The 20,053-nt window shown below is 41.9% G+C and overlaps 1 protein-coding gene across 5 annotated transcripts in view; it reads right to left on the bottom strand.

Annotated features, from left to right (window-relative positions):
• FAM114A1 (family with sequence similarity 114 member A1) overlaps nucleotides 1-20,053 on the bottom strand; it is a 95,190-nt gene that overhangs the window by 37,821 nt on the left and 37,316 nt on the right. For all 5 annotated transcript variants that reach the window (XR_007125305.1, XM_047719110.1, XM_047719112.1 and 2 more), the window contains 2 exons: nucleotides 19,818-19,952; nucleotides 14,032-14,184 (listed from right to left, as the gene is read on the bottom strand). Coding sequence is in view for 4 of the 5 variants with exons in the window: in XM_047719110.1 (XP_047575066.1) it covers nucleotides 14,032-14,184; nucleotides 19,818-19,952 (288 nt within the window). In the remaining variant the exon portion in view is untranslated. The remainder of the gene's footprint in view (nucleotides 1-14,031; nucleotides 14,185-19,817; nucleotides 19,953-20,053) is intronic.

Here is a 20,053-nt window from a genome sequence, read left to right as displayed (position 1 = left end):
CTGGATTTACTGCCTATTAACTGGGTGCCTTTGGGTGAGTGACATATGCCCCCAGGGCCTCAGTTTTTAAAATTTTAACATGAGACCCACACTTCATTGGGATCCTTTGTGAGGGTAAATGAAACAGCAAATGTGAATGTTACACAGGTGCAAACAGCAGAAGCTAAATAAATTTGGCTGTAGCCCTTCTAGCCTCGTGGGTAAAAACACCAGTGCTGTCAACTCTGAATTCAAATATGAGCCCCTCACTGATGAATTATGTGCCCTCAGGTAATTTATTTAAACTTTCCTTCCTTATCTGTAAAATGAGGATGGAATAGCATCTACGTTGGAAGGTTATTTTGAGGATTCAGTGAAATAATGTACTTAAAAAGTACTTGTAGAGGGAGGAACAAGATGGCGAAGGAGTAGGAGACCTAAATATCATCAGGTCCCAGGAGTTCAGCTAGATAGTTATCAAACCATTCCGAACACCTACAAACTCAACAGGAGAGAGAAGAGAAGAAGAGCAGCAATTCTAGGAACAGAAAATCAACCACTGTCTGGAAGGCAGGACGTGTGGAGAAGTGAATGTGAAGCTACATTTGGGAAGACAGACTGCGGGGGGAGGGGCCTGCTCCCTGCAAGCGCTGGAGTAATGGAGCACAAAATCAGAACTTTTGGAAGTTTGTTCCACTGAGGGATGTAGCTCCAGTGGCTAAGCGGGGGGGGGGGGACCCTTGCAGGGATAGTGTGGTCTCAGGACCCTCGGGGTCACAGAAAGACTGGGGGTGCCTGAGTGTGGCAGAGCTCCCAGGTATCTGAGTGGGGAATCTGGCTGCAGAGACAGAGTCCCATGAGGGGGGCTCTAAGATCAGGGTTACCTTAAACCATGATCCAAGGCACAGTCAGGCACTGCTCCTCAAGTAAGGATCCCACAAGTGGCAGAGCTGGGGAGAACCCCTCCTTCCTCCTCCTGGAGGAGTGGCACAGGAGCATGTAGCAGGAATCTGCTGGGTTTGGAGACTCCAAACGGGGTCATGAACCAGAGATAGAAACGGTCAGTCTTAGGTTGGGTGAGCTTGCAGTGTGCCCAGAGACCAAGGAGAAGGGAGGGACTGACTGCTTTTCTCTGAGGGCTCACTGAGGAGTGGGGCCCTGAGCTCTCGGCTCCTCCTGGGGAGATTGGGAGGCTGCCATTTTCATTTCCGTCCTCCAGAGCTCTATGGAAAATGTTCAGGGAAAAAAAGCTCCCGAGAGCAAAACTGAGCAGACTGCTTAGCCTGGCCCCTGGCAAGGGTGGTACAATTCTGCCTCAGGCAAAGACATTTGAGAATCACTGCAACAGGCCCCTTCCCCAGGAGATCAGTAAGAACATCCAGGCAAGACCAAGTTTGCCCATCAATGAGAACTGCAGAATTCCAGAGCTAGGGGAAAGCAACACATACAATTCATGGCTTTTTCCCCATGACCCTTTAGTCTTTCAAAGTTAAATTTTTTAAATTTTATTTTTTTCTTATTCTATTTTAAAAAATTTTTCCTCTTTCCTATTTTAATGTTTTTTTAAACTATTTTACCTTATCAATACCTTTTTAAAAATCTTTTAAAATTTATATTATTATAGTCATATTTTATCCCTTCATTATATTTAGGCTTATTTTTTGTATACATATAGTTTTTTTTTCTTCAAAATTTTAGGATACATTTTCTTCTAATTGATCAAAATATACCCTAAATCTAGCACATGGCTTCATTCTAGTCTCCAGCCTGATCACATTCTATCCTCTTTTTAAAAAATTCTTTTCTCAACCAACTTCTTATCTTATCAATTCCTTTTTTAGAATCTTTTTAAATTTTCATCTTTACAGTCATAGTCCATCCCTTCATCATTTTTACCCTTATTTTTTAAATATATATAAGTTTCTCTTTCTTTAAAATTTTGGGAGGTAGTTTCTTTTAACAGACCAAAATACACCCAAAATCAAGTGTGTGGCTCTGTTCTATTCACCAGTCTAATATTATATATATATATATATATATATATATATATATGTATACATATGTATACATATATGTAAGAAATATATATATATATGTATACCTACATGTAGGTATACATATATATATTTTTTTTTCCTTTCTTCCCCCCCCCCTTTCTTCTATCCCCAGTTTCAGGTCTCTTGTGATTTGTTTAGTGTATATTTTTCTGGGGCATTGCTACCCTTTTAGTATTTTGTTCTCTCATTCATCTATTCTTATCTGGATGAAATGACAAGGTGGAAAAACTTACCACAGAAAAAGAACAAGAGGCAGTACCAACGGCTAGGGACTTAATCAATACAGACATTAGTAATATGTCAGAATAAGAGTTCAGAATGATGATTATTAAGGTGCTAGCTGGGCTTGAAAAAAGCATGGAAGATACTAGAGAATCCTTTTCTGGAGAAATAAAATCCCTTTCTGGAGAAATAAAAGAACTAAAATCTAACCAAGTTGAAATAAAAAAATCTATTAAAGAGGTGCAATAAAAAATGGAGGCTCTTACTGCTAGGATAAATGAGGCAGAAGAGAGAATTAGTGATATAGAAGACCAAAGAATAAAGAAGCTGGGCAAAAGAGAGACAACTACTGGACCACAAGGGGAGAATTCAAGAGATAAGTGATACCATAAGATGAAACAATACTGGAATAACTGGGATCCCAGAAGAAGAAGAAAGAGAGAGAAGAGCTGAAGGTATATTGAAGAAAATTATAGCAGAGAATTTCCCTAATTTGACAAAGGGAACAAGCATCAAAATCCAGGAGATACAGAGAACCCCCCCTTGAAATCCATAAAAATAGGTCAATACCCCATCATCAAATGGTAAAAGTTACAAATATTAGTGACAAAGAAAAGGTCCTGAAAGCAGCTTGGGACAAGAGGTCTGTAACATACAATGGTAGAAATATTAGATTGGCAGCAGACCTACCCACAGAGACCCGGCAGGCCGGAAGGGACTGGCATGATATATTCAGAGCACTAACCGAGAAAAATATGCAGCCAAGAATACTATATCCAGCTAGGCTGTCATTGAAAATAGAAGGAGAGATAAAAAGCTTCCAGGACAAACAAAACTAAAAGAATTTGCAAACACCAAACCATCCTTACAAGAAATATTGGAAGGGTCCTCTAGACAAAGAGAGAGTCTAAAAGTAACAGGCCAGAAAGGAATAGAGACAATATACAGTAAGAATCACCTTACAGGTACTACAATGGCACTAAATTCATATATTTCAATAGTTCCCCTGAATGTAAATGGGCTAAATGCCCCAATTAAAAGACACAGGGTATCAGAATGGATAAAAAAACAAGACCCATCAATATGCTGTCCACAAGAAACTCATTTTAGACCCAAAGACACCTCCAGATTTAAAGTGAGGGGGTGGAAAACAATTTACCATGCTAATGGACATCAGAAGAAAGCTGGGGTGGCAATCCTTATATCAGATAAATTAGATTTTAAGCAAAGGACTACAGTAAGACATGAGGAAGGACACTATATCATACTTAAAGGGTCTGTCCAACAAGAAGATCTAACAATTTTAAATATCTATGCTCCTAACATGGGAGCAGCCAATTATATAAACCGATTAATAACAAAATCAAAGAAACACATCAGCAATAATACAATAATAGTAGGGGACTTTAACACCCCCGTCACTGAAATGGACAGTTCATCTAAGCAAAAGATCAACAAGGAAATAAAGGCTTTAAATGACACACTGGACCAGATGGGCATCACAGATATATTTAGAACATTCCATCCCAAAACAACAGAATACACTTTCTTCTCTAGTGCACATGGAACATTGCCAGAATAGATCAATCCTGGTTCACAAATCAGGTCTCAACTGGTACCTAACTGGCTATCATTCCCTGCATATTTTCGGACCATAAAGCTTTGAAACTAGAACTCAATCACAAGAGGAAAGTTGGAAAGAACTCAAATACAGGGGCACCTGGGTGGCTCAGTGGGTTAAAGCCTCTGCCTTCGGCTCAGGTCATGATCTCAGGGTCCTGGGATTGAGCCCCGCATCGGGTTCTCTGCTCAGCAGGGAGCCTGCTTCCTCTTCTCTCCCTGCCTGCCTCTCCACCTACTTGTGATCTCTGTCTGACAAATGAATAAATAAAATCTTAAAAAAAAAAAAAGAACTCAAATACATGGAGGCTAAAGAGCATCCTACTAAAGAATGAATGGGTCAACCAGGAAATTAAAGAAGAATTGAAAAAATTCATGGAAACAAATGAAAAGGAAAACACAATTGTTCAAAGTTTTTGGGACACAGCAAAGTCAGTCCCGAGAGGAAAGTATATAGCAATATAAGCCTTTTTCAAGAAACAAGGAAGGTCTCAAATATACAACCTAACCCTACACCTAAAGGAGCTGGAGAAAGAATAGCAAAGAAAGCCTAAATGCAGCAGGAAAAGAGAAATAATAATGCTCAGAGCAGAAATCAATGAAATACAAACCAAAAAAAACAATAGAAAAATCAATGAAACTAGGAGCTGGTTCTTTGAAAGAATTAATAAGACTGATAAACCCCTGGCTAGACTTGTCAAAAAGAAAAGAGAGGGACCCAAATTAATAAAATCATGAAGGAAAGAGGAGAGATCACAACCAACACCAAAGAAATACAGTTAAAGGAACATATTATGAGCAACTATACGCCAGCAAATTTGACAATCTGGAAGAAATGGATGCATTCCTAGAGACATTTAAATTACCAAAACTGAACCAGGAAGAAATAGAAAACCTGAAGAGATCCATAACCAGTAAGAAGATCGAAGCAGTAATCAAAAATCTCCCAGCAAACAACAGCCCAGCTCCAGACGGCTTCCCAGGGGAATTCTACCAAACACTTAAAGAATTAATACTTATTCTCCTGAAACTGTTCCAAAAAATAGAAATGGAAGGAAAACTTCCAAACTCATTTTATGAGGCCAGTATTACCTTGATCCCCAAACCAGACAAAGACCCCATCAAAAAGGGGAATTATAGACCAACATCCTTGATGAACACGGATGCAAAAATTCTCACCAAAATACTAGCCAATAGGATCCAACAGTACATTAAAAGGATTATTCACCATGACCATGTGGAATTTATTCCTGGGCTGAAAGGTTGGTTCAACATCTGCAAATCAATCAATGTGATACGATAGATTAATAAAAGAAAGAACAAGAACTATACGACACTCTCAATAGATGCTGAAAAAGCATTTGACAAAATACAGCATCCTTTCTTGATCAAAACTCTTCACAGTATAGGGATAGAAGGTACATACCTCAATATCATCAAAACCATCTATGAAAAACCCACAGTGAATACCATTCTCAATGGGAAAAACTGAGAGCTTTTCCCCTAAGGTCAGGAACACAGCAGGGATGTCTGTTACCACCACTGCTATTCAACATAGTACTACAAGTCCTAGTCTCAGCAATCAGACAACAAAAAGAAATAAAAGGCATCTGAATTGGCAAAGAAGTCAAACTCTTACTCTTTGCAAATGATATCATACTTTATGTGGAAACCCAAAAGATTCCACTCCAAAACTGCTATAACTCATACAGGAATTCAGTAAAGTGTCAGGATATAAAAATCAATGCACAGAAATCAGTTGCACTTGTACACACCAACAGCAAGACAGAAGAAAGAGAAATTAAGGAGTTAATCCCATTTACAATTGCACCCAAAACCATAAGATACCTAGGAATAAACCTAACCAAAGAGGCAAAGAATCTGTATTCAGAAAACTATAAAGTTCTCATGAAAGAAATTGAGGAAGACACAAAGAAATGGAAAAAGTTCCATGCTCATGGATTGGAAGAACAAATATTGTGAAAATGTCTATGCTAGTTAGAGCAATCTACACATTTAATGCAATCCCTATCAAAATAACATCAATTTTTTTTTGAAGAAATGGAACAAGTAATCCTAAAATTTATATGGAACCAGAAAAGACCCCGAATAGCCAGAGGAATGTTGAGGAAAAAAACCAAAGTTGGTGGCATCACAATTCCAGACTTCAAGTTCTATTACAAAGTTATAATCATCATGACATTACGGCACTGGCACAAAAACACACAGATCAATGGAACAGAAAAGAGCCCAGAAATAGACCCTCATCTCCATGGTCAACTAATCTTTGACAAAGCAAGAAAGAATGTCCAATGGAAAAAAGACGGTCTCTTCGACAAATGGTGTTGGGAAAATTAGACAGTCACTTGTGGAAGAATGAAACTGGACCATTTCCTTACACCACGCCCAAAAATAGACTCAAAATGGATGGAAAGACCTCAATGTGAGAAAGGAATCCATCAAAATCCTTGAGAACACAGGCAGCAACCTCTTCGACCTCAGCCACAGCAACTTCTTCCTAGAAACATCACCAAAAGCAAGGGAAGCAAGGGCAAAAATGTACTATCGGGACTCCATCAAGATCAAAAGCTTTTGCACAGCGAGGGAAACAGTCAACAAAACCAAAAGACAACTGACAGAATGGGAGAAAATATTCACAAATGACGTATCAGATAAAGGGCTAGTGTCCAAAATCTATAAAGAACTTATCAAACTCAACACCCAAAGAACAAATAATCCAACCAAGAAATGGGCAGAAAACAAGAAGAAATATTTCTGCAAAGAAGACATCCAGACGGTCAACAGATACATGAAAAAGTGCTCCACATCACTCGGCATCAGGGAAATACAAATCAAAACCACAGTGAGATACCACCTCACACCTCTCAGAATGGCTAAAATTAACAAGTCAGGAAACAACAGATGTTGGCGAGGATGTGGAGAAAGGGCAACCCTCCTACACTGTTGGTGGGAATGGTGCAGCCACACAGGAAAACATGTATGGAGGTTCCTTCAAAAAAGTTGTAAATAGAGCTACACTTTGACCCATCAATCACACTACTGGGTACTTACCCTAAACATATAAATGTAGGGATCTGAAGGGGCACATGCACCTAAATGTTTACAGCAGCAATGTCCACAATAGCCAAACTATGGAAAGAACCTAGATGTCCACCAACAGATGAACGGATAAAGAAGATGTGGTATAGAGGCGCCTAGGTGGCTCAGTGGGTTAAGCCTCTGCTTTCAGCTCAGGTCATGATCTCAGAGTCCTGGGATCGAGTCCCGCATCAGGCTCTCTGCTCAGCAGGGAGTCTGTTTCCCCCACCCCTGCTTTCTCTGCCTGCCTCTCTGCCTGGCAAATAAATAAATAGAAATCTTTTTTTTTTTTTTTTTTTTTGACAGACAGAAATCACAAGTAGGCAGAGAGGCAGGCAGAGAGAGGAAGGGAAGCAGGCTCCCCGCTGCTAAAAAAAAAAAAAAAAAAAAGAAAGAAAGAAAAGAAGATGTGGTATATATATACCATAGAATACTATGCAGCCATCAAAACCCCCCAAATGTTATTTGCAATGATGTGAATGGAACTAGAGGGTACTATGCTGAGCGAAATAAGTTAATCAAAGAAGGACAACTGTCATATGATCTCTCTGATATGAGGCATTTGAGAAGCAGGGCAGGGGATCATGGTGGGTAGGGAGGGAAAAATGAAACAAGGTAGGATTGGGAGGGAGACAAATCATAATAGACTTTTAATCTCATGAAACAAACTGAGGGTTGCTGGGGGGGTGGGAAGAGAAGGATGGGGTGGCTGGGTTATGGACATTGGGGAGGGTATGTGTATGGCAAGTGCTGTGAAATGTGTAAGCCTGATGATTCACAGACCTGTGCCCCCAGGGCAAATAAAACATTATATGTTAATTTAAAAAAAAGTACTTGTAGGGGCGCCTGGCCAGCTCAGGCAGAACAGCATGAGACTCTTGATCTTGGAGTCATAAGTTCGAGCCCCACATTTAGTGTAGAGATTACTAAAAAAGAAAAACTTAAAAAATGCTTGAAGTGAAGGTCAAGCAATTATATATATATGATGTAGATTAACATATAATATGTAAGAATATTAATATATGTATATATAATATATACACATAAACACATAAAGAACGGTTTCATATATACAGATATACATCTACATCTCTCTCTCTATATATATATATATATATACTTGCTAGATGTGGGTTATTGAACTGGGGTTCCAAAAACACACAAGACACAATTTTGTCCTCTGGGATCTTACAGTCTAGAGGAGGGAGGCCCAGGTTAATTGCTAACAGCCATGACAGATGTGAGCAGAGTGGCAGCAAGGTACCAGGGAGGGAACTTCAGTACCCCTGGGGGAGGCAAGAGTGTGGGCGGGGAGAGATCACAGAGGATGATGCTTGAACTGATATCCTGCCTGCTCATTGTCTTCATTGTGATAATGTATCGTATCACATTGAATTTGATTTCAAATCAAATCAATAAAAAATTATTTTTATTAACATATAATGTATTATTTGCCCGGGGGGTACAGGTCTGTGAGTCATCAGGCTTACACACTTCACAGCATTCACCATAGCACATACCCTCCCCAACGTCCATAACCCCACCACCCTCTTCACACACCACTTCCCCCCAGCAACCCTCAGTTTGTTTTGTGAGATTAAGAGTCTCTTATGGTTTGTTTCCCTCCTGATCCCATCTTGTTTCATTTTTTCCTTCCCTATCCCCACATCCCCCTGCCCCGCCTCTCAAATTCCTCATGTCAGAAAGATCATATGATATTTGTCTCTCTATGATTGATTTATTTCGCTCAGCATAATACCCTCTAGTTCCAACCATGTCATTGCAAATGGCAAGATTTCAGTTCTTTTGATGGAGGCATAGTATTCCATTATATATAGAAACCACATCTTCTTTATCCATTCATCTGTTGATGGACATCTAGGCACTTTCCATAGTTTGGCTATTGTAGACATTGCAGAGCCCCTCTTTTGAAACTGACATCTGTAAATACTTAAAAATTATTTGCGTACAAGGCCAGTCATTGGCCGCAAATCTGAAGACTGATCTGAATTTCCAAAATGGCCAAAGTGCATGGAGAACCATATAAAAAATGAAGTAGGGGGGAGGTGGGTTTGGGGATGGGGTAATTGGGGGATGGGCATTAAAGAGGGCATGTGATGTGATAAGCACTGGGTGATAAACGATGAATTATTGAACACTGCATCTGAAACTGATAATGTACTGTATGTTGGCTAATTGAACTTAAAAAAAGAAAAATAAATAACAGAATAATAAAATATAGGCCAAAAGTAGAATGTGACATAATGGAAACTACTCGATCAATATTGTTAAATAAATGAGCAAATCGTTTCTTTTCTGGAAAAAAAAAAGCAGGATTATGAAGTAGTAAGGTTTTTCTGTTTTCATTCTGCAGGTCACACACTTGCTCTGGAGGGAGAGCCAGGAGAGGAGCCGCAATGCCCTTTGGAATGTGTTTTAATACTCGTTATGTAGATTCACACACCCGGATAAGTGAGAGAGTTAGAGAGGGCATCACGGAGCCAGGACACCAATTTCCTAAAAATCGTAAGGCATATCACCAGGGCATAATGCAATTGGCAAGGAGGCTCGGGGAGATGCTCGGCAGGAAGTCATCAACACAAAACCCATTAGCTGGACAGTTCGGCAGGTGGAAGCAAATGGACCCCGCTGGATGGTTGCCACCATGCCTTTCTGCTCTGACCTTTTCAGAGCCTTCTTTTCCACTCATACGCTCATGATTAGGCCTCAGGGTCCTACAGAGACCACAGCAGATTCCTACACTTTAGATATATTTTCTACATAGCAGTCTTCTAAGAGTAAAATTAAAAGGTAATTATTGAATACATGTACTTGAGCACAACACTAGTGAAAATGTGTATACACATGTAGGACATCATGGTTTCCCCATGTCTCCATCCTCTAGGAGGGAAGGTACTGGGCTTTAATGCTTTGGGTATCCTTTGGGAAGGGTTCTTTTTAGCAAAGGACTCTCTTGTCAGCATCTTTCTACCACAGTATCTCTTTTGCTTCCTCCTGGTTCATTTCATTACTTCAAGGGGACAAGCAATAAATCTTTACTTCAATCCAGTAATAATCATGCACTCCTCAATATATATTCATAGAATGCTGACTGTTATGCTTGGCAATGCACTAAGTGTTGTTGGGAACACAAGGGTAGACAATCTGCCTTGTCAATCTTTTCCCTGAAAGGGAGTATGGGGTGCCATTTTGAATATTCTTGTTTACTGTTTTGTTGTTGTTGTTGTTGTTATTAAGTATAACAGCAATAAAAATTACCAGGTTTTTTCTTAAGATTTATAGTATACTACACTGCCATGCCTGTTGCTATCCTAGAATCAATCTAACAGAATAGTAATGATAGTAATTCCCGATATTTCCATGCAATGTGTCAAAGTTTTAGCCAATGAAATGTCAACAGAGGTGATGTGTATCATTTCTGGGTCAATGGTCTTACAAAATGGGAGTGGGGGCACCTGGGTGGTACGTTGGTTGAGCATCTGTTTCTTGGTTTCCACCTAGGTCATGATCTCAGGGTTGTGAGATCGAGCCCCACAAGGGGCTCTGTGGGTGGGGAGCCTGCTTGAGGGTCTCTCTGCCTCTCCCTCTGCCCCTCCTGCTCATACTCTCCCTTTTGCTCTAAAAATAAATAAAGAATTTTTTAAAATGGGAGTGTACCCGCTATACTCTCTGTCCTTATGCTGGAAGGATACAGACAACAAGGAGGCCCTAGAGGATGATGACAGCCAATACTTTAGACTCAGACCCAAAGGAGTCCACAAGGCCAAAGGGATGTGCCCATGCAGAGCCCATGTTCCTCCTTCCAGACCATTCTCTAGGTACTAAAGTTACTAACATTTCCCTTCCCCAGCCTGTGTGGATCTCTTCCCAGGCTGTGCTGCTTGTGGTGGGACCATCCAAACGTTAGCTGTTGGAAGGGCTGCAGGTACAGCTTGAACCAGGTCATCCTCGCATGTGCACAGAAAGCTCCGTGAAGGGAGAGACAGCTGAAAATAAAGGGATGAGAGCAGGCAGGAGGGTGGTGGGGAAATGTGAGGGATTTGAGAATTCTGAATGGGAACCTGGTTTTCAAAGTCGTTATAAAAGTAGGATGACAATATATTTTCTTCAATAGTTTGTTTCAAAAGCCCTTTAATTTTTTTTTTTTTTGAGATTTTATTTATTTGACAGAGAGCACGTGAACACAAGCAGGGGGAGCGGACAGAGGGAGAACCCCGGACTCATGACCTGAGCTGAAGGCAGACACTTAACCGACTGAGCCACCCAGGCGCCCCAAAAGTCCTTTCACTTCTAAGTATTTGGTGCATATAGGAGGTCTAGTTAAATGTGAATTCTAGATAAACAATATTTTCTTAGTATGAGGGTGTGTCTCAAATATTGCAGAGGACATATTTACACTAAAAAAGTATCCTTTGTTTATCAAAAGTTGAAGTTTCACTTGTCATCTTATGGTTTTTTGTTTGTTTATTTGTTTTTGTTTTTGCTAAATCTGACAATCCCAGTAGGGGTCTCCATTTGTATGCTTGCTAGAGGACTGTGAAAATCAGGATGGGTCTAGGGGAGCCATAAGATGGACAGAATCTGGCCCCTGAATAATCCCTGAACAGGAAAGCCGCCCAATGACCAGCCACACCCATCTGGGACTATCACAGAAAGAAGGACAGCTCCGACTGATTTTGTTTTTTTTGTTTTTTAAAGATTTTATTTATTTATTTGACAGACAGAGACCACAAGCAGGCTGAGAGGCAGGCAGAGAGAGAGAGGTGGAAGCAGGCGCCCCACTGAGCAGAGAGCCCAATGCGGGGCTTGATCCCAGGACCCTGGGATCATGACCTGAGCCGAAGGCAGAGGCTTTAACCCACTGAGCCACCCAGGCGCCCCCGACTGATTTTGACTTGTACGTTTTTAGGATTTGTTTATTACAGCACGCAGTAACTATCGTTACTAATCCAAGAAAGCATTCTGCATTCCTTACCATGAATACTACTATAAAAATCTCTAGGCTGAGGGAAAGAAAGCAGAGCTTGTCGGAGCAGTGTGCAAACAGAGGGAAATGTATCCCTCTAGGGACCAAATCCCCTTCTTAGCAACATCAGCCCTTTGGGGCTCTTTTCTGGGGACCTGGGACTCTTTCACAGCTGAGACCTGCAATGAAATTGCCAGAGTGGGATGTCTCTACACCATGATAACCTCAAGGGATGAAGTATTGCTGTCATGTTTTTAATAATAACACACACACATGTACAAATAACATAAGGATACATGTAAAATAAAACATCATCGATACAGATGCCTATGCAAGAATGTATAAAAAGGCAGTGAACATTGATTGAGTACTTATTATGTATTGAATGAGCTGAACTTGCTTCCACAGATTATCTCATTTAATTCTCTTAATACTCCTACGAGGTAGGTTTCATTATTATTTCCCTTTCACAGATAAGGAGACTGAAGTGAGATGGGTCCAAAATCATACAGCTATTGAGTGGTATTTGATCACATAATGGTTGACTCGAAACCCAGCTTTTATAGGAACAATTTGGAAAATTGCATTTTCTAGAGCACACATTATCAGATTATCTGAGTCTGTGGGAGCAATTTCACAACTGTTTAGATTGTAGTTCACTGATAGCAGTGTGAAATAATTCTGGTCTCTAGACAGGTGAAGAGATTCTGTCTAGCAGAGGGCCAACCTCCCCTCCTGGGAAAAACCAGGTTTATGTCCATTTGCACATTCATTTCATTCATTTCTCCATACAGATGTGTGCGTGGGCTTTCCTCCTTGAACCCATTATAACATCTGCTTGGTTCCTTCATGCAATAAGGGAACTAAACAGATTCTTTAATTCATGTTCATTTTGTATCTGTATATGAGGGATGATTTTGTTTTTTTAAAAAATCAACCTCTCACAGTTTCACCGGAAGACTCTCACTGATGGCTCATGGATAGAAACAAGAGAAAATAAGCCCAGATAGTACCACGTAACTCGATCATCTGGAGGAAGAGGATTTCCAACCTGTTTGGTTCTTGGCAGAGGTCATTTTTCCCCACCTAGGTGGGCATCAGGAATGTCTCAGCCCCCTCCGAGTCCCAACTTAGAGGACATGGGTGAGAGAGAGTCAAGAATCACTTCTCCGTTCTAAAGGTCACTTCCAACCCTGCTTCTCTCCGGCCAATGTCACTGAGATGACCCAGAGCCTCTTGCAGGAGTTCCCAGGGTGCTGCCCTGTGGGCTCCACCAGAAAGACTCCCAGCCTGACCTTCACATAAAAGAGCTGTATGTACCATTCAATGAATTAATAGTTTTAAACTGCTTAGAAGAGTGACTATATAAGGGCCGTATGAGTATTTGCTAAATAACCCTCCTGCCCATATAGATCCTTAAAAAAAAAAAAAAAAAATCTCCAAACCCTGCTGATGTCTGCTATTTCTATTTTGATTCTTGAGATCCCAGTGGGGGAATGTGAATGCGCAGGGCCGTTAGGTATATCCCAGGTTTCTGTTCAGGAACATTCTCAAAGAGAGCTTTCACTCCCAGGAAGACGATCCTGCCCTTGGTGGCCCAGGCATTTTAACAAATGGGTGAATAAACCACTCCAGACCCCTAAAACCATATGAAATCTCTGGAAGAAACCTCGGCTGCTTTGTTTTCCCAGGGTGGGAATGGCAACCTGGCCTGATAGGGCACCCCTGGTCCAAGGACTACGTCACCAAAGGGAAGCATGGGGCCAGGAGCCTGACAGCCGAGTTTCTGAGCAGCCTTCTGTACCATGAGCCGGGGGCAGGGAGGATTCCTAATTTGCTGGTCCTCTTGGGGTTGGGGTGGGGTAACAGCTTAGCACAGGACAGACAGGAAATAAGATGGCACATGACGGGGTGCGGGGGGTTGCTCAACAGGCTGTAGGACATTTGTGACCTCAGCATAATACTAACGAGGCTCCCAAAATGAGATATTTTCAATTTCCCAGTTTCTTCCATGTGTGAGAAAACACATTAGTGACCGTGGTATTTTAAGCGACCAGGCACACATACCTTGCTTTCACTTTCGTTGGATAGAATTTCCAGAGCTTCCAGGTGTGACAAACCTTGATACTCATCAAACAGCATCCCATAGTGGGCAGTCCTCTCGGCTGTCAGTTGCTGGGCCAGTCTCTCCTTCTCTTTCTCCTTGGCTTCCCTTAACATCTGCAGAAACACACAAAGTTTGTACCCTGGATGTGGGCTCGAAAGCCTCATTTCCTGTGTACGATGTAGGGAGAGATGAGGGCTGGCTCTGTCTTTGTGTCACTTGGGAATTTCTAACAAAATGATTCTTTCATTGCTTCCACTGACAGGTTTCCCATTCTGGAAGGTGGAATGTTCCAGAATATTCTAGAATATTCTGGAAAGTGGAATATTTCCAGACTATTCCACTTCGAATCTTACATGTTCATTATGTACACACCCAAACAAAGCAAAAATTCTATGCTTGGGTCCAGGATTGGAAAGAAGCAAAACAGAAGCTGAATGAACAGCGGTTTTTGCTGAAGTGTTTTCTATGTGTGTGATTAATTTTCTTGTTTTCTGGAATATCCAAATTTTCTACAGTGATCAAATTGATGTACACAGGAAAAGTCTAATCTGTTGTGATAAGGTTCATTGCAACTTCTGTACCAGGCAGAACTCAAAGCAGCCACAAGCCTGTTTTGATTGGTGTGACATTATTTTAAAAACTTGATGTGTGTGGTTATTAACCATCTTTGATGACAAAAATTAATAAAATATAAACTCATAATGTATTCCTCATCAGATAATATATTTCCTGAATACAAAAAAGGATATTAGCTTATCAGTTCTTGAGAAGTCTGACGGAGAGTGGAGTTCCTCTCCACATTCATCATTTTTCTCCAGTTATTTTTTTGTCGATTACGTAAAGAGAACAAAATGAACACAAGTCCCTCAGTCACTCCCAATTTCCTGTACTTGCTTTCTACGATTCAAAGCATTTTTTATTTGAGTCCTCATTAAGTTTACTGGGCATTATGTTTATAGAGTTCTTTAGTATCTACGGAGAGCACCATAAACACAGTGGTGGCCACAAATTCACAAGCTGAAGATCACGGAAGAACAGATTGTCGTTTTTACTGCGTGTCAATAAAACTGTCAAGCTCCTTCTCCTTTCAGGTTTTTTGAGGCCGTTAGCCAAAAATTCACTGGGCTTCCGACAGAATTCTCCTCTCTGTCTGTCTTTAAGACTACATATATACAAGCTCTGAATCTTAAGGTTTTCAAAACAACTCCATCAAATGATCACTGGGGATTTTTAACACTTAAAATAAAACCCCACTAGTCCCACTGATCTTCCTGGCTTGGCGGTGGTAAAACAAAACAACAAAGTGACACCAAAATTGCTTCCTTTCCCCAGAGCAACTTCCATCTCTAAATCTGTGCTTTGGAACACAGGGCAAGGGATGAAAACGAAGGGGGAAAGTCGCTCTGGAATGATTTGGGTTCCCTCAAAAGATGGAGTGAAATTAAAGTTGTGTAAAGAAGAGCTGGGTTTCCACAGGATGTTGGTCTATTTTCCATGTGGAAAGGAAAAGGAGATGGTGTGAAAGAGCAGGGAGTGGTCGTGGCGAGGGAGTCTTCCAGATGAAGGGCAGCTCTGGAGACTTGTGTCTGTGGGTCCGGAAACCACCCTGTGTCGCTGGGACAGAACATGGGAGAAGTCAGGAACATTGTGGGCTTCTGTAGTTACTGAGTGTGGATAAGGAAAAATCCAACAGGCTTCCCTATGTCAACGGATGGCAGCTTCATCCTTTGAGTTGTTCATGCCAACAACCGTGGGGTTGCTCTTGCTGCCTCCTTATCTCACACCCCAAGTTTCCTCCATTGGGAAGTCTGGGTCGACCTTCAGAACATCCCTGGAATCAGCATTCACCCCCCCCCTCCAGGGCTCCACAATGAGCCACCACGTCCCCCTGCTTAGGTAACAGCACTTGCCCCCTGAGGAGGCAGTGAGAGCTGCAGAACCAGTGACCAAGGGCCCTGCCCTGGATGCTGTACTTTGCAGTCCATGCCTCCCGTGATCATCACCAGTGCAGCAGGGACAATGGGGAGACCTGTCTGGGGACATCAGCTGAAGGACTGTCCAAGGGCTCTGCCCAGCTTTCCTCATAGGGTACAGCAGCCTAGGATGCTTCTGCCCCATCTTCTCTCCCATTCCCCATCCCTGGGGTCAGCCTTGCATCTTGGTCTGATGACCCTGCCAGCCTTCTTGCCCCCCACCTCCACCTTCTTGCTCAGCATTTCCCCTAATAAAATCCCCACATTTTAAGGCCATCTTGGCCCCTGTTCCTGGGAGAGCCTGCGCTGGTACCCACTCCACCTGGTCTCCCTGCCCTCAGCCCTCCCCATACCCAGTCTGTTTTCAACACAGTAACTAAAGTGCTCCTGTTACAGGCAGATCTTGTCACTCCTCTTTTAGTAATGCTGTAATGGTTTCACCATTTCACTAACGGTTCAACCTGAGGTCCCTGCAAATGCCCTCCAGGATCTGCCATGACCTGTTCCCCATTAGTATTCTATCCTCATCTGTAACAGTTCTCCTTCTGGCTCACTTCCTTCCCACCATGTAGAATCCTTCTTCCTCATCCACGCTAGACACTCCTGCCCCAGGGCTTTTGTACAAGCTGCTCTTGCTACATGCAATGTGCTTCACTCAGATTTCAGCATGGTCAAGACCCTCATCTACTTCAATATTTGCTCAAATGTCATCATCTCCATGAGGCCACCCCCCTAACAATCCAATTTAATACCTAACCTGCCTCTCACTTCCACATTCTTGACTACCTTCTTCCTGCTTTTTTTTTTCCCCCACAGCACTCAATCATCTTTTAAAATACTAGATGATGTCGATGGTTTGTCTGTCTCTCCTCATTGGAACAAAAACTCCTTAAGGACAGGGATTTTTATCCATTTTGGCTACTGGTATAGCTCAAGTGCTTGTAACAGTGCCTGGCACATAGTGGACATTCAAAATGCATCTCTGGAATGAATAAAGGAATGAATGAATGAATGAAAAATTACTGTGTGGCAGTAGGTTGGAGTAGGTAGTGTTGCGGTGATCTGTGTGAATTAGAGGTGCATTAGGTCACACTCTCCCCACATTATCAGTTTCTTAACTAGAATCAAATTTATATATCTACATATATTCTTATAGATATATATGTATGCTTGTATGCACTTTTGTGTAATACATAATACATAGTTGTATACACATGTATATAGAAATTTTATAGACATATGAAATCTTGTAGCAAAAATATTCCTACCTGCTCATCAAATATCCTTTTCCTCCCAGACATGTGGCTAAACTATATTTCTGAGCCCGCTGAACTGAATTAGGTAGACTATGTGCCAAGTTTTGGCCAAAGGAATGAGGGTAAAGTCCTACATTGTCCCACCTAGCCCTCCCCATTTCACCTTCCCCTCTCTAGGAGGCTAGAGGTGAAGCATTTTAGGATGGTGGAGTCATGGGATAGGGGCTCAGAAAAGAACTACCTAGAGAGTCCCTGGACAGAAACGCTCACACCATAGGCAAAAGATAGGCTTTCTTCTGTTCTTAGCCACACTGATCCTTGGGGGTTGGTTTTTCTGTGTTGCTTCTGTTTTGCAACATCTAGTATTAATTACCTGATTAATATAAATCTAGTTTCTTTTTCTTCTTAAACTTTTTTTTAATGGATTTTATTTATTTCTTTGAGAGAGAGACACAGCACAAAGCAGGGGGGAGGAACAGAGGTAGAGGGAGAAGCAGGCTCCCCGCTGAGCAGAGAGCTGGACACGGGACTCAATCTCAGGACCCTGGGATCATGACCTGACCTGAGCTGACCGAAGATGCTTCACTGACTGAACCACCCAGGTACCCCTCTATTTTCTTTTTAAAGATCAGTTGGGTGGTGGTTTAGGGGATCCTGCCAAGTCCCGACCTGATCTATAATATCAGAGTGGTTATATGAGGGTTACTCTGGAAGAGATGAGAGGAAATAGCTTAAAACAAAAGCTTTTCGGGAACTGCCACGAACACGATGTCAGTGATAGGTCCTCGGTGGCTTTCTAGTCCTGAACTGCTGAGAAGCTATGTTTGTCCTGCCTGTGAAATTTACAAAACCCGGGGCTGAATCAGCTGCTCCTGATTTTGGGAAGGCAAAGACAGACCTGGTGTATCTGACTGCTGGGGAGGACAGGGACAAGCGGCCTGCTGGCCCCGCAGAGCATGAACTGGGCATGTGCCAACCAAAAGAGCAAGTTCAGCATTATTGTTTTATATTTGGAAAATAAGGTAAAGGGTATTTTTAATTTACGTAACTACTCTAAGTAAGCAAAACACAGATTAAAAAAAATTTTTTTTTAAAGTAAGCTCTACGCTCGATGTGGGGCTTGAAGTCACAACCCTGAGATCAAGAGTCACATGCTCCACCAATGGAGCCAGCCAGGTGGCCCAAGGAGTCAATTCTTCACATTTCTCAAGGCCGGGGGGTGGGGGGGGGGAGGGGTGTATCGGGAAACATTAAAACTAGAAGTGTGAGAAGAGAAGCCCATCCTTGCATATATACTAAGAGGACTATAAATTAAAATTCCAATGAAATATCATTTCTACCTATTATATGGACACATAATAATGACAACAATAGTAACAGGCATTCCTGACCCGGGTACTATGCTAATTCATTGAATCCTTACATCAAAGCCATAGGCAGGTACTGATGTTCTACCCAGTACAAGTGAGTAAACCAGGGCACAGAGGGGTTAAGTAACCTGTTCAAGGTCACAGGGGTAGAACGTGGGAAATCTGGAATACATACAATAATGCTACAATGTGAATGCTTGTGTCCCCCCAAAATTCATATGTTGAGACCTAGTCCTTGGTGTGATGGTATTTGGAGGTGGGGCCTTTGGGAGGGGACTGGGTCGAGGACGGAGCTCTCATGAGTGGGATTAGTGATCATACAAGAGAGAGCCCACAGAACTCCTTCCCTCTTCCACTGCGTGAGGATACAGCAAGAAGATAGCTGTCTATGAGCCGGGAACGGACCGCTACCAGACACCGAATCTGCTAGCACCTTGACTTTGGGCTTCACAGCCTCCAGCACTATGAGAAATCAGTGTTCATTGCTTGAAGACCCCAGTCTCTAGCACTCTGTTACAGCAGCCTGGGTGGGCTAAATGTAACCATTTCTTCAAGAAATTTCTTCAAGAAATTATTAAGTGAGTGGGACGCCTGGGTGGCTCAGTTGGTTAAGCCACTGCCTTCAGCTCAGGTCATGATCCAGGGTCCTGGGATCGAGTTCCACATCGGGCTCCTCGGTGGGGAGCCTGCTTCTCTCTCTGCCTCTGCCTGCTTGTGCACTGTCTCTCTCTCTCTCTCTGACAAATAAATAAATAAATAAAATATTAAAAAAAAAAGAAATTATTAAGTGAGTAAAGCAAGGTACAAAAGAATGTGGTTAGTAGGCTGCCATTTATCTGAAAAAGTATGTATGTGTCTACATATCTGCATATCTGTATCTCTAGCTCACGAACATATGTTCGCCCATATGCATGGCTATATGATCATTCTGACAGAATCCATATGAAGCTGTTAACAGTGTTTGTCTCCCGGGAGAAACCAAGCGGCTGGGGAAAGAGGTGTCTTAGAAACTCAATTTTCAGCCTCCACTATCTTAAAGTCATTTGAATTTAAGTCACGTGCTTGAAAACACTCATTAAAAAAGACACATAAAAATGTATTTACTTTACGGACTGAAAGAAGACACGGCAAACGTATATAATCCCACCTGCGATAAGGAAACGGTTCTCTCCATGAGCGTCTTGGTCCGCTTAAAGCCTGGGTCACTCTCCGCGAGGACATTCATGGTTTTCTTACCGATGAATTCCAAAGCATCGAGACCGCCCGTTAAGACACTTTTACCCTGCCGATGAGATAGTGGCATGAGATTTCTCTTTGCCTTTTGCTTTTCCACAGTGGTCAGTAACTCCTAAGTGGTACCATCTTCAAATATTAAAATCAATA

The sequence above is a fragment of the Lutra lutra genome, chromosome 2 (genome assembly GCF_902655055.1).
Source record: "Lutra lutra chromosome 2, mLutLut1.2, whole genome shotgun sequence".
NCBI classification, from domain to species: Eukaryota; Metazoa; Chordata; class Mammalia; order Carnivora; family Mustelidae; genus Lutra; species Lutra lutra.
Note: the sequence above shows the minus strand (reverse complement) of the source record. Positions and strands in the feature narration are given on the sequence as shown.